Source organism: Aotus nancymaae, unplaced genomic scaffold (assembly GCF_030222135.1).
Source record: "Aotus nancymaae isolate 86718 unplaced genomic scaffold, 86718_ANA_hifiasm-v0.15.2.pri h1tg000014l, whole genome shotgun sequence".
Taxonomy (NCBI): domain Eukaryota; kingdom Metazoa; phylum Chordata; class Mammalia; order Primates; family Aotidae; genus Aotus; species Aotus nancymaae.
In genome coordinates, this window is record NW_026988425.1 from 10,384,777 (window position 1) to 10,410,589 (window position 25,813).

At 49.9% G+C, this 25,813-nt stretch overlaps 2 protein-coding genes across 3 annotated transcripts; both read left to right on the plus strand.

Moving 5' to 3' along the window:
- Window positions 1-556: 556 nt before the first annotated feature.
- ROPN1L (rhophilin associated tail protein 1 like) lies at window positions 557-25,151 on the plus strand. Of its 2 annotated transcripts, XM_064375749.1 has the most exons (6): window positions 557-681; window positions 806-977; window positions 7,455-7,578; window positions 9,109-9,270; window positions 21,687-21,862; window positions 24,973-25,151. In XM_064375749.1, the coding sequence occupies exons 2-6, from the start codon at window positions 847-849 to the stop codon at window positions 25,070-25,072; spliced, it is 693 nt and encodes a 230-aa protein (XP_064231819.1). In that variant the 5' UTR covers window positions 557-681; window positions 806-846; the 3' UTR covers window positions 25,073-25,151. The 2 variants fall into 2 exon arrangements, with proteins under 2 accessions (XP_064231819.1, XP_064231820.1); XM_064375750.1 differs by having other exon boundaries at window positions 557-977.
- On the plus strand, window positions 24,105-24,944 carry LOC135274745 (uncharacterized). The gene is given in 5 exon segments (XM_064375737.1): window positions 24,105-24,260; window positions 24,262-24,309; window positions 24,312-24,429; window positions 24,432-24,519; window positions 24,521-24,944. Coding segments are annotated over 5 exon segments (834 nt in total).
- Window positions 25,152-25,813: the final 662 nt, after the last annotated feature.

The following is a 25,813-nucleotide window of genomic DNA, read 5'->3' on the forward strand; positions in this document are numbered from 1 at the left end:
AGCTCTTTTGACAGGAGATGTGACTTATTTTCTCCTAGAGCCGGTCACATTGGCTCAACCACCCTATCTTAAGAAATACAATATTGTTTTAGCTGGAACTGCCCACTGTCTAAGTGGCTTTTTAACTTAAGAAACTGAGACTCGCTAAGGGACCGCTTAGGCAAGGGAACAGCAAGTGCGAAGTTCGAGGCCAGAGAAGTTGGGAGAAGTGGCTTCGGGCGCAGGCGGTCCCGCGCTGCCCGGGCGATCAGCCCCGTCACTTCACCCGCTTCCCTCCTAGCAGGCCCGAGTACCCTCGCCTCAGCCTCACGTAGCCAGAGCACGGGGAAGAAAGAGTCTTTTGTGAGTTCGCCGCTCACATTCGGCGGTGGGAAACAGATCCGAAGACCCTTTCCTAGGTGAGACGCTCAGCTCTCGCGGCTCTGAACCACTGGTGAGCGGCGAGTGCTCCCAGCCGGACCCCGCCAGTACCTCCCTATCCCGCCCCGGGGCAGCTCCGCCTCGCTCAAGGCCGCGTGCGCGTGTGCGAGCGCGGTGCCGGGGGCGGGGCCTGCGCGCGTCCCGGTTGCCTGGATACCGAGCGCGTCCCTAGCGGCGGCCGGAGCTCGCGAACTGCAGGGTCTGGTGTGTAGCTGGAGAGGCAGTTGGTCCTCATTTCTCGAGAAACCAGCGGAGGAGCCCGTAAGAGCTCTCGGGAAGCCGGCCCCAACCTCAGGAGCGAGAGGGCGGGCGGCCCAGGCCACGAGCCCCGCGCTACTAGCTGCTCCGCCGCGCCTGAGCCTACGGTCGCTCTTCCTCCCTCCAGCGCGCCGCGATTTCCCAGTCTGGTCCGGTCTGTGGAGAGCCATGCCGCTTCCGGACACCATGTTCTGCGCTCAGCAGATCCACGTACCCCCGGAGCTGCCGGACATCCTGAAGCAGTTCACCAAGGCTGCCATCCGCACCCAGCCGGCCGACGTGCTGCAGTGGTCCGCGGGGTAAGCGCCCTTGGCCGGGGGAGCGGTCCGGTCTGCGAGTCCAAGACAGAACCAGAGAGCCCTTCTCCCGGACCAGGGGCCCGACGCAGCGCCCAGCGTCCTTAGAATATCAGGCAAAATTTTCCCCTTAGCATTGGTGACATCTATACCTGAGTGTCTATCTAGGAACCATTTCGATGTATTGACCATGAAACCCGAAATTACTGTAAAATGCTCACTTACCTACAAAGTAATGTCAACTCAATTGTTAAAAAGTGGTGTTTATGAAGATAGACTAAAACTTAACAAAGCAATTGCATTGGGCAAGAAGTGTCTATATTATGTTAATATTACACGGTTGCGGTCACTTTATTTGTGAAATGATTTTACAAAGAGGACTCTTTTAGCTAAGTTCCTCATCTGCAGAGAATCCTCTCAGAGCTATGCATACCCAGAGCTGGTTAAATTTATTAGAACCGGAATGGCCGAGGTCATACTGCGGTCATCATCCAAGAAGGGCTCAGGGTAAATTGTCCAGCGAATGAACCTTCACAGTTTTTTTGCCACAAACATTCCAACCCTTTCCAGGAATACACATTCATAATCTCAGAGTTACAAGTAAACAGATCTTAGAGGCATTAAAATAAATCTTGGTTTTACAGGAGAGCTCTTTGCCCCTTTTCAATAAACAGATGTAAAACAAAAACTCTTATGATGACAAGAGTCAACATAAGTGTAAGTTTAATTTAAATATTTTAGTCATCAACATGTCAAATTTTGGCTGGGCTTGGTGGCTCACGCCTGTAATCCCAGCACTTTGGGAGGCCAAGCTGGGAGGATTGCTTGAGCCCAAGAGTTTGAGATCAGCCTGGGCAACATAGCAAGACCCCACCTCTATTTTTTTAATAAGAAAAATAATTTAAAAAGAAAAAAAAGTCAAATTTTGCTGACTTTCTCTAAACTCTATAACCAAGGTGAATTAATTTCCTTCAGCTGTAACAAATCACCACAAAACTTGACAGCTGAAAACACAGACATACATTCTTGCGGTTTTGGAGGCCAAAAGTCCAAAATCAGTTCCACTAGGCTAAAATCAAGGTGTTGGCATAAGACACTGATCACCACCTATGGAGGTCTGTCCTGCAGATCCTGACTTAGTGACCAGGTGAATGAATGCACTCACACACACACAATACAGTGTCGAGTGGGCTAGGGATGGTCATTGGCTGCTCTCAGAGGGAGATTGCAGCCAACTGACCACCACTCCCTGTTCCTCCTTGCATTTATTCAGTATAGATTTAATAACAGAGCTTCTAAGTCAACATGCTTGTGGATAATTAACATGGTTAAAAGAGAGGTTTTACGAGTGATAAAAGGTCTTGATTCTGGGCCCAGAATAAACACCATTAACAGGTAATCCTTCAACCTCCCCGGAGAGGACCATCCGGCACAGAGTTTACATGAATAAACAGAGTAGAGACAAAGGAATGTGGGGTACATGGATTTAATTGGGGAAGCTTTTATTATCCTAATCTTTTTACTCTATAACTTAATACTCTAATGTATGAACTGGCTGCCTTCAGCCCATTGTCATTAAAACCTTTCAGCCTTCCAAAAGGTTTGAGACTATAATCTATATCTTCCCTAATATTTTGCCAGCCACCCATGTGAATCCCAACATTGGCAGGGCTTTGCTCTTTGCTGGGCTCTCAGGAGAACCCAGCTCATTTCCTTACCTTTTCCGGCTTCTAGAGCTGTGTTCCTTAGACTCCTTGGCTCATGTCCCCTTCCTCCGTTTTCAAGGCCAGCATCTTCACATCTCCCTCTGCCTCCCTCTTCCAAGGACACTGTGATTGCATTCAGTGCCCATCCAGAGAGTCCAGGGCAATTTTCCCACTCAAGATCCTTAATCAGTCTACAAAATCCCTGCTACCATGTCAAGTGACATTTCCAGGTTCCAGGGCCTTGGACCTGGATACCTTTGGGGCTGTTATTTTACCCACCAGCTGAGCTGCTTCTCCCTCCAGTGCTTGCCTTCTGAGAAACCCTTTTATCAATTGTTTCTGAAAGACTCTTTCAAGGTTCCTGCTAAAGAAATATAGCCTCTGGTTTTAACTGTTACTCAAGCTTAAATAAAAGGATTTATAAGAGTTTGTGTCTACAAAAAAATTCCAAGATTTAACAACTTTTTCTTGGAACATTAAATTGTATTTAATAATAGCTTAGAGACAATTGTTTTAAGCTTCACTTCATGTGTGTATTTATTTATTTATTTATTTATTTTGAGATAGAGCTTCACTCATTGCCCGGGCTGAAATGCAGTAGCGAGATCACAGCTCACTGCAACCTCCACCTTCTGGGTTCAAGCGATTCTCCTGCCTCAGCCTCCTGAGTAGCTGGGATTACAGGTGCTTGCCACCACATCTATTTTTGTATTTTTAGTAGAGATGGGGTTTCACCATGTTGGCCAGGCTGGTCTCGAACTCATGACCTCAAGTGATCCACCCACCTCAACCTCCCAAAGTGCTGGGATTACAGGCGTAAGCCACTGCACCTGGCCTAAACTTCACTCTAAAAGGCTTAATTGAGGCTGGGCATGGTGGCTCACGCCTGTAATCCCAGTAGTTTGGGAGCCCGAAGGCTGATGGATCACCTGAGATCAGGAGTTTGAGACCAGCCTGGCCAACATGGTGAAACCCTGTCTCGACTAAAAATACAAAAATTAGGCTGGTGTGGTGGTGCACGAATGTAATCCCAGCTACATGGGAGGCTGAGGCAGGAAAATTACTTGAATCTGGGAGGCGGAGTTTGCAGTGAGCCAAGATCGTGCCACTGCACTCCAGCCTGGGTGATAGAGCAAGATTCCATCAAATAAATAAATAAATGGCTTAATTAGGAACTTTCTGAATGCACCATGCTACTAATTTTTCTCAGGAGCCTTTATTTTTATTTTTACTTGTATTTTTTTGAGATGGAATCTTGTTCTGTGTCCCAGGCTGGAGTATGGTGGTGCCATCTCGGTTCACTGCAACCTCTTCAAGCGATTCTCCTGCCTCAGCCTCCAGAGTAGCTGGGATTACAGGTGCATGCCACCACACCCAGCTAATTTTTGTACTTTAACTAGAGACGGGGTTTCACCATGTTAACCAGGCTGGTCTTGAACTCCTGACCTCGATCCTCCAGCCTCGGCCTCCCAAAGTGCTGGGATGACGGGCTTGAGCCACGGTGGCTGGCCAATATCAACTTTTGAGTTTAGGAGAAAACCCAGGCGTTATTCATTCGGCAGTGTGTATGCAATAGGCTCAAATGCATTTCAGCTGTCACAGGACATAATCTGTTAGGGAGAGCTGTTCATAAGTAACTCAAAGCGGGACTTGGTAGGTGCAAAAATGAAGGGTCATGAAAGTTAAGTGAAGAGTGACTTGGTCCTTGAGAGATTTTGTGGGCAGAGAGATTGGGGTTCAGGTGGGGTGGAGAGCATTCCAGGAAGAGGAAGCAGCACAGGAAGAAGTGGGTGGAGACAGGAAGAAGAAAACCCATCAAAACCGAAACAGGAAACCAGGATACCCACAGACATAACTGCTTTAGAACAAGCAAGTGGACTGAGCATGTGGCTCAAGCCTGTAATCCCTGCATTTTTGGGAGGACAAGGTGGGCAGATTGCTTGAGCTCAGGAGTTCGAAACCAGCCTGGGCAACATTGCAAGACCTTGTCTGTACTGAAAGTGAGCTGGCTGTGGTGGTACGTGCCTGTAGTCCCAAGAACAAGCAAGTGGGCTGAGCGCGTGGCTCAAGCCTGTAATCCCTGCATTTTGGGAGGATGAGGTGTGCAGATTGCTTGAGCTCAGGAGTTTGAGACCAGCCTGTGCAACATTGCAAGACCTTGTCTGTACTAAAAATAAAATGAGCCGGCTGTGGTGGTACGTGCCTATAGTCCCAGCTATTCAGGAGGCTGAGGCAGGAGGATTGCTTGAGCCCAGGAGTTGGAGGCTTCAGTGAGCCCTGTTCACAATTCTGTACCCCAGCTGGGGTGACACAGCAAGAGCCTGTCTAAAAAAGAAAAAAAAAGAAAAAGAGCAAACAAGTAGGCGTTCCTGTTTCCTCAGGTTAGGGTTCTTTAGGGGCCTTTCAGGTGGCCAGATATCAAAGATGAGCCAGCCTCCCCCCGAACCTGTGGACTCCACCGTGAGGTGAGTCGGCTGTTCCTATGATACCACTGTGCAGTTGGGCCTCACACAGGACAATGAACGCAAGAATCGGTCAAGTAATAGAGGCTGCTTTGGCTCGCGTGCACCTCCGGGAACTGGCAGAGAGTAATATTAGTTGGTCTCGCCTCAAAAGCAGACTTTCCCAGCCTCGGCTCTACTGACCGTTGGGGAGGGCACAGGAGGAAGGGGCGTCCTGTGCATGGTGGGACTGGGCAGCCTCCTGGCCTGCACCCGCTGGATGCCTGGAGTACCATCCACCCTCTGTTGTGACAAACAAAAACGTCTCCAGGCCAGGCACAGTGGCTCACGCCTGTAATCCCAGCACTTTGGGAGGCCGAGGTGGGTGGATTGTCTGAGCTCAGGAGTTTGAGATGACCCTCGGGGTGACATGGTGAAACCCTGTCTCTACTAAAATACAAAAAAATTAGCTGGGCTTGGTGGTGCACATGTGTAATCCCAGCTACTCAGGAGGTTGAGGCCGGAGAATCGCTTGAACCCAGGAGGTGGAGGTTGCAATGAGCCGAGACGGTGCCACTGCATTCCAGCCTGGGCCACAGAGCAAGACTGTGTCTCAAAAAAAAAAAAAAGTCTCCAGAAATTGCCAAATGCCTTGTTGGGGTAGGAAGAGGGGGAGCATTGTTCCCCGCCGAGAGCCCTGCCTCCAGAGGCTGCATCCAGCCCGGGTTCCTTACCTGAGTTATGAGGAATTACCCCTACGAAATAGATGAAAACCTTGATTAGTAGGAATGTGGCAAACTGGGTGCCCGTTCTTCACCTGCACCCTTTAGGTCTTTAGGGCCACGTTTGTCTCACTCACTGCCGCCATCATTTTAACTTTCCTTCCAATCATTAATAAAGCCACAAAATGGAGCTGAAGTTGTCTTACAAGAAGAAAAGAAAGTCAAATTGGAAGGACGTAAAGAGAAAGGATGAGCCGGGCATGGTGGCTCACACCTGTAATCCTAGCACTTTGGAAGGCCGAGGTGGGTGGATCACCTGAGGTCAGGAGTTCAAGACCAGCCTGGCCAACATGGTGAAACCCATCTTTGTAAAAAAAAAAAAAGAAAAGAAAAAGAAAAAAAGAAAAGAAAAAGGATGAGATAGGAAGTTTATTTTAGTCTATCAAATATCAACTTACCCATATTTATCTGTACGAGAAGCTTCTAACTACTCATGGCTTTAAACTCTGACCTGTGGCCCTGGCGGATGCTTTCATGTTCATTTTCCTGGACATGCTGTCTCTTTTCATCAGGCTAAAGTCATTAGGGCCCCAAAGGAGGTGGCTTCAGTATCGCCACCTCTGGCAAAGATACCAAGGGGCATGGGTTTCTCAGAAGGTCTTGCCTGGCATCCATGCCAGCACGAGCCAGAGGCTGGGTGTGGGTTCCCTCTTGACTTACTGCCCCAGTAGTTCCCCACTCTGTCCCCAACATCAGCAGCAATATCAGTGTCCCAGAAAGGAACAATTAAGGGGACAAATGCCAGGCAGGAACAGTGGAAGGGTGGGACAGGCCGGCACCTGTCATTCGCAGTGCGGAAATAGGTGGCCTGTGTGTTCCCGGGCTGCCTCAGAGTTGAATATGCAGAGACGCTTAAGCACCTCAAAAAGCAGCAAGACCAAACCCACCTGTTGTGGGATGTTGGCTGGGCACAGTGGCTCACGCCTATAATCCTAGCACTGTGGGAGGCCAAGCTGCGAGGATCCCTTGAGCTCCAGACCAGCATGGGCAATGGAGTAAGACCCCAGCTCTACAAGAAATAATGAAAAAGATTAGCCAGGTGTGGTGGTGCATGCCTGTATTCCCAGCCACTCAGGAGGCTTGGGCGGGAGGATCCCTTGAGGTTGGGAGGTCGAGGCTTGCAGTGAGCCGTGATTATGCCAGTGCGCTCCAGCCTGGGTGACAGAGTGAGACTCTGTCTCAAAAAATTTAGGAGGAAAAAAAGAACACTACATGGAGTTCCAGCTAATTATGAAGTGCAGCAGGGTGTTGGGGGCTGGGGAAGAATAATACACGTTGAAGGAGTGAGTGGTGGTCACTGCGCCAAGCCCTGCTCACACACACAGTGCTCCCGGACCTGCCAACAGGCACTCTCATTATCCACTTGGCCAACAGAAAAACTAAGGCATGCAGAAAAGGTTAAGTCAGAGAGCTTAGTGGAGGATCCAGGACTCGAGCCCGGGATGCTGGTCCTTCCTCATCACCATTGTTTTCAGGGGTTATTTAAGAAATGTATTGCATAGCTGCTGTTTGTGTATTGATGAGCTTCCAGAGATGTCTGTTATTTATTAGATATTTTTCAGCCTTGTCGAGAGGAAACCCACTTCCTGTAAAGGAAAGGATGGAAATGCCCACGGCAACCCAGAAAACAGACACGGGCCTGACTCAAGGACTCCTTAAAGTTTTGCACAAGCAGGTACGAGGGGGGTCTGTGGCCTCAGGCAGCTGACCTGTGCTTGCCTTACTGTTCACTGTGGTGACGACGGAGCGGGACCCACCCCAGCGGTGCGTTTCAAAACCTCCAGAGGTCCTTGAAGCCCTGCCTTCTCTGCCACGCATCATCAAGGTTTATTCAAGGAAGAGATACATTGTGTTCACGAGGTCTTTTTCTAGCTTAAACAACCCAAAGTAACTATCCGGGGTGGATTTTAGAAAAGTGAAATATAATTTCTTTTAAATGCAAAGTTTAGATGACACTAGATTCTGCTAGGCAAAAAATACAAATTTCCAGAACCCAGAGAGTTTCCAGTCTGTTCTCCAGGTGTGCATTTGTGAAAGCCGTGTGTGGGCCTGAGTGAGCCTCTGCCTTCTCCATCTGGAAGGCGGGGCTGCCCTTTGGCGCCCGTGGTGGGCAGCGGCCTCTGGCGTCCAGTTCTGTGGAGAGCCTGGGCCCCCTTCCTGCCTTGCACTTGGCCCCACACATCATCCTGTTTTTAGAGACGTGGGTAACGGAGCAAGGCTTGGCATTCCTCATGACTTGGTTCTCTTGCTAAAAGCGACACCAGTGGCATAACCTTGATTTTCAAACTGATTCATCCCCATTTTACGTTGTGAAGTGCTGTGCTTCTGCACGGGATATGCCGAATTTTGAAACTGGACTTTTCCCTTAAGGGAAACAAATAACTTTTGAATGGTGTAGCTTGGGAAAAGACACGCCGAAATCACTCAAAGCCTTTTCACCCAAGATACCGCTAGCAGAGTGCAGAAGTTATCAGTCTTGATAGATTGTTTAAAATAAAAGGAAGACTGGGCACGGTGGGTCACGCCTGTAATCCCAGCACTTTGGGAGGCCGAGGTGGGCAGATCACTTGAGGCCAGGAGTTCAAGACCAGCCTGGCCAACAAGGTGAAACTTTATCTTCAATAAAAATACAAAACTTAGCAGGGTGTGATGCCACTGTAATCCCAGCTACTCAGGAGGTTGAGGTGGGAGAATTGCTTAATCTTGGGAGGTGAAGGTTGCAGTGAGCCGAGATCGCACCATTGCACTCCAGCCCAGACAACAGAATGAGACTGTCTCAAAAAAAAAAAAAGGAATACATTTATTTTCAGTTTTAAGATTTATCCTGTCTAACTGTTAATGTGTTTAGAGACTGTATTTCTAAAATGTTTTTACTTACTGAGGTTTATTTTTTATTGCGAAGCATTTCAGACAGATAGTAGAGTATCACATACCCAGTATCTGTATGCCCATTTCATTAAGTCATAACATGATGCCGTATCCACTTCACCATCCTTTATTCATTTAAGAAATAAAAGGTTGCCGCTCGCCACCTTCTCTGCCCCCCTCCCCAGGGCTGATGCAACCCACTGCCATGAGTTTAGAGTTCATCCTTCAGCGGCGTGGGGTGGCTTACTTGGTGTATGTTGAAGCAGTCACGAGCATTCTGTTGCTTCCCAGGTTTTAAAACATACCTACATTGTGTCATACTGTGTTTTCTAAACAGTGCCACCACAAGAAATACGTGGGACTAACCGATCTGGAGCAGAAGTGGAAGAATTTGTGCCTACCGAAGGAAAAATTCAAAGCGCTCTTACAACTGGATCCCTGTGATAACAAAATCGAGTGGATAAAATTCTTGGCACTTGGATGTAGCATGCTTGGTGGGGTACGTACCTATATACAGCATATTAGTAATTCTGAAATTTAGTTTCAGTAGCTAAAGGGAACACGTTAGTATCTTTGTCTTAGAAAAGCATTTTTCCCCCCAGAGGCCTATTATATTAATATTTTCAGGCTTATAGTTGTTTAAGGTTACAGAAATTACTAATGAATACCTCAATTTAAAAGTTAATAGTAGATGAAAGATTTGGATACTATTAAAATATATTTAGGTTTTAGAAGAAAATGCATCAGTGTCTTTTTAAAACTACAAATCATTTTGTAAACTGTTACCTGTTTTGCTCATCTGTGGAAAGAGGCATACACTTATTTTCTACGTTAGTCGAAATCTATTATTTTTATTTTATTTATTTATTTTTTGAAACGGAGTTTCACTCTTGTTGACCAGGCTGGAGTGCAGTGGTGTGGTCTCTGCTCACTGCAACCTCCACATCCCAGGTTCAAGGAATTCTCCTGCCTCAGCCTCCCGAGTAGCTGGGATTGCAGACACGTGTCACCACGCCCGGCTAATTTTGTATTTTTAGTAGAGATGGTTTCTTGATATTGGTCAGGCTGGTCTTGAACTCCCGACCTCAGGTGATCCACCTGCCTCGGCCTCCCAAAGTGCTGGGATTACAGGCGTGAGCCACCCACATCCAGCCTTAGAAATCTATTATTAATAACTCATAGATACAGTGCAACTTTCCTGATGTTCGAGTATAAGCCAAGAGACGTAGGAATAGGACATGATCCTCCAGGTGGCAAGGTGAGCCTGGGAAGTCGGGGTGAGAAGGGAGAGGTCGGAGCTGGGACTATGTCGGCAGGACTTCCTTTGCAAACCCAGCGTCAGTCTTCTCAGCTAAGGTCTCACTGTGAGACGTGGTTGAGTGGAGGAAGAGTAACCTGGCCTTATGAAGAAAGGAGGCAGAGAAAGGAGAACCAGCTCCCTTGACTACATAGACAAACACTTTTCTTTTACTCCCTCCCTTTGATCTGTGGCCCTACGAGTGTAACTGGGTGCGCCGTGGTTTTTGCTTCACAGCCCACACTCAGCTCTGGTTCATGCATAGACTTCTTTCATTCCATTTTAATCGGAATGAATGACTTGAAACGGGTGATGGTAAACACCCACAAACCTACCTAGTGTGGTCACGAACACACCAACAGTCACTTCCAACCACCTGTGTCCTCTCCCACGTCCCATCCCCCTGCCCTGTGGCCTGAAGCCACGACATTTCCGAAGCTCCTGCTTCCTGTTCCCTGGCCTCCTAAACACAGGTTTCTGTGTCCCCCAAGAGGTACATTGCGGAATTTTAGTTGGTTTTGACTTGATGAAAAGACAACTGTGTTGTAATTTTCTGAATTTTTCATTCTAAATGATATTACTAGATGTATTCATCTGTAGCATCACAGGCCGCGTAGCTCATTCGCTTCCTCCACCATGTCACATCCAGCGTAGCGCAGTTCACCAGCGGAGGGCCCCAGTGGGAAGTTCCGTGCCCTCAGGGAGTCGGGTGTGGTGTGGCTGCAGAGAGAGCAGGAGTTTTGTTGTGTAACTGCCCAAAGGCAGTGGAGGTGCTTCCCGTCAGCCCCTGGCTAACTGAGCCAAGGCCTGGATGCTGGCAGCCCGGGTACCCTCCAGTAGCAAGGACAGGTGCAGATGGCACCAGGGGAGTGTCTCGGGGGCTACTATCAGGATAGACTAAGGCAAATATGTTTTGTTATTGGAGACATTTTTATGTCACTTTGTTCATCTGGAACTCTTTGAAACCTGTCTATCAATCTATCTATCTATTTATCTATCTATCTATCTATCTATCTATATCTGTATCTAGCTATGTATTTTTGAGATGGAGTCTCACTCACTCTGTCACCCAGGCTGGAGTGCAGTGGTGCAATCTTGACTCACTGCAACCTCCCAGGTTCAAGCGATTCTCCTGCCTCAGCCTCCTGAGTAGCTGGGATTACAGGCATACACCACCATGCTCAGCTAATTCTTGTATTTTTAGTAGAGATGGGGTTTCATCATGTTGGCTTGGCTGGTCTTGAACTGCTGACCTCAGGTGATCTATCTCCCAAAGTGCTGGGATTACAGATTACAGGTATAAGCCACCGTGCCCAGCCTGAAATATATATATATATTTATATAATATATATATAACATGTAGTATATATACATATATACATATAGTATATATGTTATATATAATAATTATATATTATATATAATGTATTATATATAATATATTATATATAACATATGTATTATATATAATGTATTATATATAACATATATTTCAGACTGGGCATGGTGGCTTATACCTGTAATTATATATTATAAATATATATAATATATAAATATATATATAATATAAATGTATATATTTGTATATTATATATAATATACAAATATATATATCAACATATTTCTCTATCTATCTATCTATCTATCTATCTATCTATATATATTTGAGACAAAGTCTTGCTCTGTTGCCCAGGCTGTAGTGCAGTGGTGTGATTTGGGCTCACTGCAACCTCCACCTCCTGGGTTCAAGTGATTCTCATGCCTCAGCCTCCCAAGTAGCTGGGATTACAGGCGTACACCACCATGCCTGGCTAATTTTTTGTATTTTTAGTAGAGACAGGGTTTCCGTGTATTGGCCAGGCTGGTCTTGAACTCCTGACCTCAGGTGATCCACCTGCCTCAGCCTCCCAAAGTGCTGGGATTGCAGGCATGAGCTACCACGCCCAGCCCTGAAATCAATATCTTAATGTATAATTGTATGTAGTATTTGAATTAATGTTGGTGGTTTCTGCCTCTAAGCTTAGTTGTAAAATTTTGATTTAACAATGATGAGAAAGTAGAATAATTCATGTTTTTGGATCTATCTTTATAATTTTCACCTTCGTAATGGTGAAAATTAAGAACTAGATTTAAAACAAAGTCGAATCTGATTTGGAAAATAAGGCCTGATGTCCCTTTCGAGTGTGTGACACTAGATGGAGACATTGTGTTTAGGATAGAGCTTCACCATCTCACCTGACTCCTGGGGAAGAGACATCACAGACAGCACATATTCTTTTGTTTCCTTCCTATCATATGTGCCTTTACCCACAGGGAGTACATTTACAAGGAAGTGTGCTGTGGGTCACTGCAGGTTCCTGCCTGTCTCCTAACTTGAGCCACCTCTGGCAGCAGGGCTCCGGGTTTGCCCTTGACTCCTTCCATAGGTGCTGGAGGCCCCTGCTGGTTGTAGAAAGCCACAGCCACCCTCTGCTCTGGCCCCGTGTGGCTCTGGACTCAGGATCAGGTTCAAGTGTGAAAACGGGTTTCTCCTCCCTCAGAGGAGCATGTGGTCTTCTGGGGTCCATGTCAGCTGCCAGGGACGCCTGCTTTGCCCTGGCTCCCTCAGCCCACAGAGTGCTCAGCATGAGTTCAAACACTTGTCTCGGGGTGTGCTAGGTAGACAGGAGGTGCTTGGACCCGCCGGGCCCTGGTGTGGACACGTGTGTCGTTGACCATGCTGGCCCCGGGTAGCTTGGAGGTGTGCTAAGAACACAAAGCTGTGAATTCCAGAAGGGGGTTCTTCATGTTGTTTGGCATCATAAGCGTTCATTTTTCTGATTTTAAAAAACACCTTCAAAAAGGAGGAAATAAAGAAGCGAAGTGCGATGAGAAGTAATTTGTAGTGGATTAGTGCCTGCAGAAGTTTATTTCTCATAGGATGCTGCATAATTGGTGTCTAGCCACTGCCTGCATGAGCGGGATAGATGTCATTCCTGCTCCCTGCGTCCATGGCGTGGGTGTGGCTGGTGGCAGATGTGCTCTCTGTGCTGTTACATTTCTCTTAGAAGTAACTCGTCAAACCCATTGAGTTGACGATCTCTAAAAAGACTGGAAACCTCTGTTTCAATTTCTGAGTCATACGTATCATTCATTCATTCCACAAATGTTTACTGTGGATTACTTTGCACTAGGCCCTGTTCTAAGTGCCGAAGGTTCCGGAGTGAACAAGGTGGGCAAACATCCCCAGATTCTTGGGGCCGATGTCCTGTTGTACCCTTGGAGGCCTGAACACTGCTCTAGTTATTACATCCAAAGCTACCCATTCAGGGGGCACTGCGAGCTGCCCCAGGCAGGTGAATAGGACGTTAAATTGCCATCTGGGTGTTTAAAGACTCCTGTCCTCTTTCTCAATGTCTTGATGTGCATGTTGTGACTTTTGTTTTACTAAATTTTTTTTTAAGAGACAGGGTCTCATTCTGTCACCCAGGCTGGAGGGGAGTGGCGTGGTCATAGCTCACTGCAGCCTCAGCCTCCTGTACTCAAGCGATCTTCTCACCTGCCAAGTCACTGGGATTACAGGCATTTGGCACCACACCCAGCTAATTTTTCATTTTTTGTAGAGACGAGGATCTTGCCATGTTGCCCAGGCTGTCTGAGCTCAAGCAATCCTCTGACCCTGGCCTCCCAAAGTTCTGGGATTTATAGGTACAAGACACAGAGCCTGGCTGACTTTTATCTTTCTTTTTTATATTTCTGCAATGCTGTTAATGATCCTGAGCATTAAAGCTGTGGATGAAAATGTTTTGTTTTGTTTTTTTAAGGATGGGGATCTTTTTTTAACATAAGAAAATAATTGTGAACCAGGTCTTTCATCACCATACTCACACTGACAGTCCATTATGATCAACACAAATAACAATGACTTCAGTCAGGCTTTTAAACGCATTTGAACTTTATTACCCACAGAAGCCTCTCCATTTATAACCATAGATTTACACGTGTCTAACGTAGCTTTCCATCTGAACAGGGTGCATGCAGTGGGCATGATTTCTAGTGTTTTCCTGTGTGCAGGAGTGTGCAGAGCCCTGTGTGTGTATTCTCTGGAATCTTCTCAACAGCCCTTTGAGGAAGGCACCGTTTGCCGCCGGAATGCAGGCTGGTGCCCCAAGGCAGAGAGAGGCCGAGTCACAGCAGGTGACTTGGAAGTGGGGAGAGGGAGGACCCCTCCTAGTGGTTCCGTCGCCCAAGGAGTGTGCAACCCACAGGTTAGGACCACCTTTTTCGAGTTTATGCCTGAGATTTCCTGTCTTGGAGAGTAACAACTCCTCGGGACGATTGTCAAAATTATTTTGTGTCCTAAAGTGATTCATATCCTGGACTGCATTCGGCCCCGGCCTCCCCTGACAACACTCACTCGGGAGTCCTCAGCACTTCACCCCATCCAGCTGTGCTACAGTGTGTCGGATTTGGTGACTGACCCATCGCGGCACCCTGCTGGCCTGACGTGATGGCGCCTGCACCAGTGACAGAGGCTGCGTCTTGCTTACTACTCGCTGCCGCTTTCGAAAGCCCATTCAGAGATGTCCAAGAAAGGCCAACAGAATTTCTCATAGCGCCTGCAGCCCAGCCAACCTCCCCGCCCCCAGTGGGAGCCTGAGGCCACAGGCGCATTTAGGAAGCTGTTCCTGAAGACAAAGGAGCCCCTGAGGCTCCTGACTCCCCTGGCTGCATCTCCAGTTCCCCGATTGCTCACATCCCTCCCTCTGCAGGTAAGAGGCAGGAGCCTCCACTGACCAACCTTGCCCCGCCCGCTGGAGAGTCCCATGGGCCGCTGATGCTGGCTGCTGTGGCCTCTCCATTTCTGTCCTGGACAGGGGCATCACACCCCAGCCACGGGCCTCCCACCCTCACCTGCTGGCAGCCCCAGAAACCGGTTTTAAATTAGCAAACTCAAGAGGATGATAGAATTTGATGAAAAGGCCCTCAGGCTTTTGAAAATGCAGTGCGGGGTTATCAGCGTGACTTTATTGAAGTCCAGTCTCTACCCCAGCACAGGCAGCCACGCTGCGGAGGGGGACTTCCTGTGTTCTATTCGGTGTAAAACAGTCCTATTTTCGTGTCCATGCTCGCTGAGAGGGGCCCTGGGGGAGGCGTGAGGTGACTGTTCTTCAGGGGCCTCGTGTCATAGGAACAGCTGTAATTCAGAAACTGAAAAATTCGCCAAGGTGACACACCGGAAATGCCCAGAAAATAGTAGGTGCCTCCGTGCCTGTGATCTGCACACATCTCCATTTTACTTTCAGATTATGGATCAGCTGGAAATACTTGGTTAAAAACTAAGTGCTTGGCCAGGCGCGGTGGCTCACTCCTGTAATCCCAGCACTTTGGGAGGCTGAGGTGGGTGGATCACTTGAGGTCAGGAGTTCGAGACCAGCCTGGCCAACATGGTGAAACCCTGTCTCTACTAACAAAAATTAGCCAGGCATAGTGCCAGGCACCTGTAATCCCAGCTACTGGGGAGGCTGAGGCAGGAGAATTGCTTGAACCCAGGAGGCGGAGGTTGCAGTTAGCCAAGATTGCACCACTGCACTCCAGCCTGGGTGAGAAGAGTGAGACTCCATCTCAAAATAAAAACAAAAGCAAAAAACTAAGTGCAGCTTGCCAGTCACCTCTACCCAGCACCTATTGCACACAGGAGACTCAATCAGCAACCGGCAGGAGGGCAGCATGGGACAGCCGGGCCAAGGAGAGGGTCTTCTGGCTGGTGTGCAAGTGACCATGCCAGCCACAGGCCTTTGGAATTGAGAAACACATTTTGAGAAATGTAACTTGCAGCCCAAGATCAAGGAAGTTGCCTTATGAATCCTTCTGGATATAAAAATTGCTGCAGATTATTGTCAGAAACACTGACATGGGTAGTGTCATCACGCCTTTGCAGAGGCAGCGATGCTTGAGTGTTTTGATGTATTTTTCCTGAAATACCACTTCCTCTGAAGCCTTGGAACAGCGTGTTACACAGATCTCATCTGCCTGCTCCATCCATGCCAACTCCTTCCTTCCTGACTCATCCTTCCTGAGGCCCGGCAGTTCTGCACGCAGTGGTGACGGACTTCCATTCATGTCAGGTGTAAACGCAAATCCCAGCATAACAACATGTCTTTGAAAATTTCAGGCAAGGAAGATGGATTGTGAAATGCACGACTCTACCCTCAGCAAGTCTTCTCTTGGGGACAGTCTCTTAGAGGAGCCACATGTGCAGTGGTCCTGGAGAGGTGCCCGCAGCTCCGCAGGCTGGGTTCTGTGCTTTTCCTAGGGAGAGCATCGCATCGCCCTGGGGGCTGCACTCACCCCGAACCATGTCCACCTCAGCAATACCTCCACTGGCACTGCCGGCATGGGCAGGGGCTGGAAATGGGAGGAGCTGCCCCATCAGGCCACTGGGGACAGGGAGATCAGTTCTGGTCAGGGCTCCATCTCCTGCAGCCAAATGTCTAAGTCCCCAAATAGGCAACGTCTCTGCCCCAGGCCTTGCTCCCAGAGTCTGCCTGGTGACTGCTAGGCATGACAAAATAGAGTACTCCCTGGCATGAGCTCAGAGACGCACTGGCTGTGCTCCAGGCCTGGCTGGGTGACCTTGGGTGATTGCTGAGCCCCTCCAGGCCTTGGCCAGGTGTCTCTCTGCTCCTCATGGTAACCACACGAGGTGACTGTCATTATTCTCGCTCCCAGAGGAGGACAGCATGCTGCATTATCAGCTTTCTTCTGACCATGGTGTTCTGTAGGAGAGGCTCGTTCTGCCCCACAGCCTGGAGCGGGCTCAGAGCCCTTTCCTGACCCTGAGGATGTGGGGTTTATTCCCGACACAGCTGCTGTGGAGCCAGACAGGCCTGGCCTGGCTCTTGGAGGCCTTTTCCCTGCGTTTGCAGCTCTCCCGCCGCGACAGTGCTTGGTGCTGGCCCTGCTGTGTTTGTTTCTTGGCTTCCCTTGGGAGCACAGCCTGGATTCATCCCTGCAGGCGCTTCCCCAGGGATGCGGGGCCACCTCTGAGGCTGCTGCAAGCAGGAGCTCCTCAGCCTGCCCTCAGACTCCACCCAGCAGCCTGCGGGGTTCCAGCCTGCCTGGGAAGGCCCTGGTTCTCAGTCATGTTTGCCAAGTGATGTGGTGTAAATACTCCCACCGCTGCTGAGTTCAGGCTGCCAAGGTGAAGTCCTCCAGCTCACACAACTGCTGGAAACTTAGCAGTTGGCTCCCATCAGCCGGCTCCAGCACAGCACCCGGCTCTGAGGAAATCCTGTGCCTCCTGCCAGTCCTTGTCATTCCTGGCCTGTCCTGTGTGCTTTGACACAGGAGACTGCTCTCTCCACCAGGGAACGCTTTCCTTCACTCACCAGCAGCCTCCCTCCTGGCCACCCTTTCTGCATCCCCATGCTGGTCCCTCATCTCCCCAGCTCTTGGTGGTGTGGTGTGTCCATGTGCTCTCCTCCCCCCTCAGCAACCTCATGGGGCTCGGTGGTATACACCATCCTGCTCAAGTACACCATCCCGCCCATATACACCATCCCCCCGTGTACACCATCCCGCCCGTGTACACCATCCCGCCCGTGTACACCATCCCTCCCGTGTACACCATCCCACCCGTGTACACCATCCCACCTGTGTATACCATCCCACCCGTATACACCATCCCACCCATGTACATCATCCCCCTGTGTATACCATCCCTCCTATATACACCATCCCACCCATGTTCATCATCCCGCCCGTGTACACCATCCCACCCATATACACCATCCCACCCATGTACATCATCACCCCATGTACACCATCCCCCCGTGTACACCATCCCCCGTGTACACCATCCCCCCGTGTACACCATCCCGCCCATATACACCATCCTGCCCATGTACACCATCCCGCCTATGTACACCATCCCCCCGTGTATACCATCCCACCCATATACACCATCCCCCCATATACACCATCCCCCCATGTACACCATCCCACCCGCGTACACCATCCTGCCCATATATACCATCCCCCCGTGTACACCATCCCACCCATATACACCATCCCACCTGTGTACAACATCCCACCCGTGTACACCGTCCTGCCCATATACACCATCCTCCCGTGTACACCATCCCACCCATGTACACCATCCCGCCTGTGTACACCATCCCTCCTGTGTACACCATCCCACCTGTGTATACCATCCCACCCATATACACCATCCCACCCATGTACATCATCCCCCCGTGTATACCATCCCTCCTATATACACCATCCCGCCCGTATACACCATCCCGCCCCTGTACACCATCCCACCCATGTACACCATCCCACCCATATACACCATCCCACCCATGTACACCATCACCCCATGTACACCATCCCCCCATGTACACCATCCCCCGTGTACACCATCCCCCCGTGTACACCATCCCCCGGTGTACACCATCCTGCCCATATACACCATCCTGCCCATGTACACCATCCCGCCTATGTACACCATCCCCCCGTGTATACCATCCCACCCATATACACCATCCCCCCATGTACACCATCCCACCCGTGTACACCATCCTGCCCATATATACCATCCCCCCGTGTACACCATCCCACCCATATACACCATCCCACCTGTGTACAACATCCCACCCGTGTACACCGTCCTGCCCGTATACACCAACCTCCCGTGTACACCATCCCACCTGTGTACACCATCCCACCCATGTATACCATCCCACCCGTATACACCATCCTCCCATGTACACCATCCCGCCCATGTACACCATCCCGCCCATGTACACCATCCCTCCCGTGTACACCATCCCACCTGTGTATACCATCCCACCCGTATACACCATCCTACCTATGTACATCATCCCCTCATGTACACCATCCCCCTGTGTACACCATCCCTCCTATATACACCATCCCACCCATGTTCACCATCCCGCCCGTGTACACCATCCCACCCATATACACCATCCCACCCATATACACCATCCCACCCATGTACATCATCCCCCCATGTACACCATCCCCCCATGTACACCATCCGCCATGTACACCATCCCCCTGTGTACACCGTCTTGCCCGTATACACCATCCCGCCCATGTACACCATCCCGCCCATGTACACCATCCTGCCCATGTACACCATCCCGCCCATGTACACCATCCCGCCCGTGTACACCATCCCCCCGTGTACACCATCCCACCCATGTACACCATCCTGCCCATGTACACCATCCCGCCCGTGTACACCATCCCCCCGTGTACACTATCCCACCCATATACACCATCCCACCTGTGTACAACATCCCGCCCGTGTACACCGTCCTGCCTGTATACACCATCCTCCCGTGTACACCATCCCACCCATGTACACCATCCCACCTGTGTACAACATCCCGCCCGTGTACACCGTCCTGCCCGTATACACCATCCTCCTGTGTACACCATCCCACCCATGTACACCATCTCGCCTGTGTACACCATCTCACCCATGCTCCTCAGAGCACCAGGCCCACTAAGTAGCCACCTTAGTCATCACTTTCACTGGGCGCTTGACAATGTCAGTGGAAACCACCCCAAACTCAGCTTCTTGCTTCTCTCTGGAACTTCCCAGTTGATAGCAAATCCACCCTTCCAGCTGTTCAGGCTCCAAACATTGGAGCCACTTTTCATGGTTCTGTCTTTCCCCGCATACAGCCGCCAGTGAGTTCTGGTAACTCCACCTTCAGGAGAGGCCGAGTCCGGCCCTTACCAGCTGCCAGCCGCCGCCACCCAGGCCCCTGGCTGGATTATTCCAGCAGCCTCCTCACTGGGTTCTGCCTTCCACCCTCATCGCTGGAGCCTCCTCTTCATACATCAGCAGAAAGACTCCTTAGAAACACTCCACTTAGAAAGTGCTCCATCTTTGTTTAAAACCCTTTGACACCTTCCCATAGAACCCAGTCAAATCCTCGCTGGGCCTGTAAAGATCCTCGTGGCCTGCCCCACCCCATCCCGCTGACCTCAGTTCCCACATTCCTTCCCCTCCATGGCCCGCTGTAGCTGCCCGGAGCTGCTGGCTGTTTCTGGAGCACACAGAAGTGTACCTGGAATTCTCCCAGCATCCCACTTGACTGGCTCCTTTCCCCTGGGTCTGCTTAAATGCTATCTGCTCTGACCTTCCCTGACCACCCGATTGAAAATGTCACCCTCCATCCTGGCACGGCCTGCCCACTGCTCCGGGAAGCCCCTTCCAGAGCACTCCAGAATCCAGGTGTTGCGCCTCTCCCACTGAGATCTCCGCCTGAGCAGGCTTTAGTCTGTTCACTGCTACATCCTGGCCTGTAACAGGCCGTTGGCGAATGTGGAGGGAAGGAAGGGCTGTCCATGTGTGTGTGTTGGAGAGGGGGGTTACATTTCAGCAGCCACCCTTGTGAGCTCACCTTCATCAGTAGGCAATGTCATCATCCAGGCAGGTATGAGACAGTCACTCTGGCAAGCACAGGCTTCACAGAAGGGACTTGAGGTGGGGACTGAGGCGTGGGTCTCAGAGGCCACCTGCGGAATTGGAATACCTGTCCCCACAGCTCACCCTGGCCAGGGTGTTGAAGGCTGCAGGTCATGATGTCTTGGTACAGAAGGAGAAAAAGAGACCTGGGCTATGTATTCTGTTTTTAAAAGATAGTAATCTTACATTACATGGTTTCCCCCACCTCCTTAAACACACACACACACACACACACACACACACACACACACTCACTCCTCTCATATTTTTTTCAATAAGGATGAATTGAGCAGGTTGGAGGTGGGAGGCCATGGGCTGGTCCCAGGGGAACCCTGGTGCCCAGGCCTGCAGCTCCAGCATTGTGCAGCCTCTGGTCTCATGAAGATGACCTTGGCCTGGCCTGTTAGCTGCTCCCACCAGGGGCTTGGCGGAGAGGGCAGGTGCTGAAAGCGTCTGCTGTGTGGAGGCAGGCAGGCAGGCTGCTCAGATGACCTGCTTTCCCGCTGAAAGCGGAGGGTGGGCTGCTGTCTGGGATGAGCCCAGCAGTGGGGAAGGGTGTGAGAGAGATGAACGGTCTGCAGGGAGGAAGTCCAGGTGCTGTCCTGGAGCTGAGACAGGGCCCAGAGGCTTCTGTGTGAGCAGGGCGGAGCCAGGACAGAGCCCTCCCTGGGCCTGGCAGGCAGGTGTCGGCGATACACAGAGCCTCCTGGTAGGCACGCAGGCCGTTGGCTGCCAGCCCTACCCTCTGCCTGCAGCACCATCCTGGGCACCTCCCCGGGTGGGTCTCTGGGCCAGATGGGGCTGCACGTTCCTGCTTTAGCTTAGGAAGTTGGTTTTAAAGACATTGATGCTTTCTCTTGACTGTAACAGTCATTACTACTTTAATAGAAAATAAGATCCGTGAATTAGAATTTTTTTTCTGGTCAATTGCACCCTGTTCAGACTTTTCCTTTTGATTTTTCATTGTGGCAATTGTACATTCACGTAGTTCTCGGTTCAGACAAAGCTCATACTTTTTGGAGAATTTCTGTCTAACATGCTAGAGTGCTGATTCTGCTGGTGCCTGCTCTCAGCGTTAGTGATGCCAGGAGTAACTGCTTTTCTCCCCGCCTGGCTGTGGCGCCCCTAGTCCTTGAACACGGCACTGAAGCACCTGTGCGAGATCCTCACGGACGATCCAGAGGGCGGGCCCGCTCGCATCCCCTTCGAGACGTTCTCCTACGTCTACCGCTACTTGGCCAAATTAGACCCCGACATCTCTCCCTCAGAGACTGAGTCCTACCTTGCCTCTCTCAAGGAAAATATGTAAGTATGCACACGCTCTGGGATCCAGGTATGTTGGCCGTGGGAGAATTTCCTGTTTGACTTCTCCCATGGAGGGAAAAACTCAGTTTTCCCTTTACTCTCACACTGCAACAATAATCAACACAGAAGATGGCTCTGACCACATGTGTGGGGGTTTTTCCTCACCAAAAAGCAAGCAAGCCGTTCTACAGCAGACACCAGCTGTGCGTTCTCATTCAACCGTGACCCCGTCTACCTGGAGATAGTGTGAGATCCCACAGGATGAGGGCTCAGTCCCTAAGACTGCCCCCATCCTGCCCCACTGCTGATGCCAGTTGCAAGCCCCAGGTTATTTTGGCTGTGCTTCTGATCAACTGGCTATAAATCGGGGTTCCCATGACCTGTCCTTTCAGGATTTTTTTTCTGGAAGCTTCATGATGTAGCCATGACTGATTAAATCATTGGCTATTAGGGATCCCCTTAGCCATCAGCCCCTCCCCACCTCCCAGGCTGGGCTGGGCTGAAAGTCCCACCCCTCTAATCCTGCCTCAGGCTCTCCAGTGACCAGCCCCGTCCTGAAGCTGCCTGGGTCGCCAGCCAGTCACGAGCATACAGAAATAAGTCACTTTGGGGATTCCACAGATTTTAGGAGTTGGATGACAGGAGACAGTGTTGAAGACCAAATATAGATTTCACAATATCGTGCCCCTCGTCTGCAATAACTTTGTCCCAACAAATCTTGTGTTTGACAGAAGATTCAAGCACACCTGATGGTACTCGGGGTGGGCGTATGTGGAGCTGCAGATCAAAGGCCATCAGTGAAATCAAGCAGCACCTCAGAAGGGAGCCCTCCTCCCCTGTGGCTTCCACCCGTGTAGGTTGAGGCTCAGGTTTCTTTAGACTTTAGAGGGAGAGAATGTAACCTGTCATTAAGACCCGTGTATCCCAAATCTAGCCTGATTCCCATGTACAGTGTGTCAGGTGGTATTAAATTGTAGTATGTTAAAAAGTGAGACAGAGCTGGGTGTGGTGGCCTGTAATCCCAGCACTTTGGGAGGCCGAGGCGGGCGGATCATGAGGTCAGGAGTTCAAGACCAGCCTGACCAACATGGTGAAACCCTATCTCTATTAAAAATACAAAAAGAAGCCTGGCCTGGTGGTGGGTACCTATAATCCCAGCTACTCAGGTGGCTGAGGCAGGCGAATCACTTAAGCCCTGGAGGTGGAGGTTGCAGTGAGCTGAGATCATGCCATTGCACTCCAGCCTGGGAAACAAGATCGAAACTCCATCTCAAAAAATAATAATAATTCATTTCACTATAGTGAAACGTAGACATTGATTTCTGCTGGTGGACAGCCTGGCAGTGATGCCATGGATGCAGGATCATTTGTAGAAACTTGAGGATGTCATTGACATCGGTCACACAATTCTTGTTCTGATGGACTTGCTATGTGACCCCGACACATTGCATGTGATACTGTATTTGCACCAGGCTGTGTGCGATGTAAGGCTGGTTCTGCTCTAAAGCATGAGCTGGTGCTAACATTAGAATATATTGTCCAGTGTTCTGATCACCTGTGACATTTTTAACAAGATTAATGAGTTCTTCCTTTAAAGATACAGAGTAAAAAGGAACAAAGCTCTTGGGTCCTGTGGAAGTTCTTGTGTTCATTCCTTAAACCATCATTGGGTGCTGGCTCTGCGCCCTGCTTCACCTATGGGGAGGCAGAGAAAGCAGCTGGGGCCGGTGGGGTGTGCAGAGGCAGTGGTAACAGTACAGGGCAGGGCAGGGTCCGGGACGCTGCGCTGCTGCAGAGTAAGCCTGGTGAGCAGGAGGAAAGGGCCCAGGTCCTCCAGGCCCCAGCCCCAAAGGAGATGGTGCCCCTGAGGTCTTCCCAGCACTTCCTCTTGGGGCCACCACCCCTCCAAGTGCTGGTGATGGTTTGTCCCTGAGCCCCACACCTCTCATCTTGAATTGCCCTGAGTACAGTTTATTGAGCACCTGCTCTGTGCTGGGCACTGGCGCAGGTGCCCGGATGTAGTCAGTGAACAGGTCATATCTGTGAAGCAGACACCAGACATGCAGATTTTAAGACAGCAGGTCGTACTGAGTGCCGAGAGGACAGTAAGCCAGGGATGGGGACCAATGGAGGCTGGTCCCAGGGCCACCTTCTGGCATGGCACACACTCCTCCTTGCCTTGGCCTCCTGACCTGTCATCACCACCCAGACTTGTCCCTCCTTCCACCCTTTCCGCCCTGCCATGGTGCTGCCCGGGATGCAGGCCATGGCACCAGGAGCTGGGGCTCCAGTGATCCACCAGCTTCGGCCTCCCTTCCTGCCCCAGCAGAGCCCTGTGTCCTGTGCCCCCTGTCCTGCCTGTCCCAGCCCTCCTCCCCTCCTTGTCCCTTCTTTGTCCCTCCTTGCCCCTGTTTCCTCTCCTTCCTTCAAACTCACATTCCCTCTGGGGTGACCACCATGGACTGAGCCTCTGGACTCCATGGTCCCCTTTTTCTGTCCTTGCTCTGTCATCTACAGTCACTCCAACTCTTCTGCCCTCATGGAAGATGGCAGTTCCCAAGCCGTCCCTGTGTCTGCAGTCACACAGATGACCCGCTACTTTGTCCCCAGCTCTCTTCCTGATTCCCATAGTCTCTGCTTCTGCACCGCCAACTGGCCATGCCGCCCCCTTCTCCTGCCTGGTCCGCTCACCTCTTTTCTCCTCTTATACTCTCTGACCTGGCTGCTCCACCTGACGGAGCCGCCTGGGACACAGGCGCTCCCATCTCGTTCCAAACCCATGTCCCCAGCCTCCAAAGAACTGGGGCCCTGTTCAGCATCCCCATCTCCCACCACCTTCCTGAGACTGCAAATCATCAAAAAAGAAAAACATCTGAATATAGTACCGATCTTTTCCCCTAGAAATAAAGGGACATTTATTATAGGTTTTGGTTTTGGTATATTTTGTACAAGAAAAGAGAATGCTTTAATTTTGGAGGTAAGAATTACTGATGAGCAACCAAAAATAGTTTTTTATAGTAGACATTTTAAATCATACTGTGTTTTACAAAATGTTACTGAGTATGCTATGAGAAATTACTAATAAGTATCTTTATCTGTTTCCAATTTAGAGACGCTAGGAGGAGCGGCATGATAGGACTTTCAGATTTCTTCTTTCCAAAGAGGAAACTTTTAGAAAACCTTGAAAACTCTGAAGACGTAGGCCATTAATACAGAGAAGAACACATTTTCATGTCAAAATAGCCCTCTTTACAATTTTGGCACCAAATACAGCTTCTCATTAATCACACACAGCTGCAGTGTGAGGGCTTTTCTTCATGGAAACTGAGTGTGGCGGTGCTTCGTGGGGCCTGTTCAGTGATGGCTCTTCACTGTCTTGTGAGGATCTTAACTATAAGAAATTCGAAACAGTAAAAGAAACTCTTTTAGTTAAATAATCGATTTGGAAACTGCAGAGTCAGAAGTGGGGTCTGGGCAGTTTGGAAAGTGGCTTTTCAGAGGTCAGTAGTTCGAGACCAGCCTGGCCAACATGGTGAAACCCCATTTTTACTAAAAATAGTACAAAAATTAGCCAGGTATGGCGGTGGGTGCCTATAATCCCAGGTACTTGGGAGGCTGAGGTAGGAGAATCGCTTGAACCTGGGAGGCAGAGGTTGCAGTGAGCCAAGATCGTGCCACTGCACTAGAGCGAGACTCCATCTGAAAAAGAAAAAAAAGAAAAGTGGCTTTTCTTCTTCATGACTCCAAGCTGGTGGATAATTCAGATTAGCTTCAAGGCTACGGCTCAGGCCACGGAGGGAACTCACGCGAATGCCTGTCTGGGGGCCCAAGGAGTGAGATCGGTAAAACTTAGAGGGGCAGATTACATGACGACTTTGGGGACAGCTTGCTAAGTTTCCATCTGGCAGCATTTGGATGAGACTTGCTTTCACTGTGACTGTCTCATAGGGA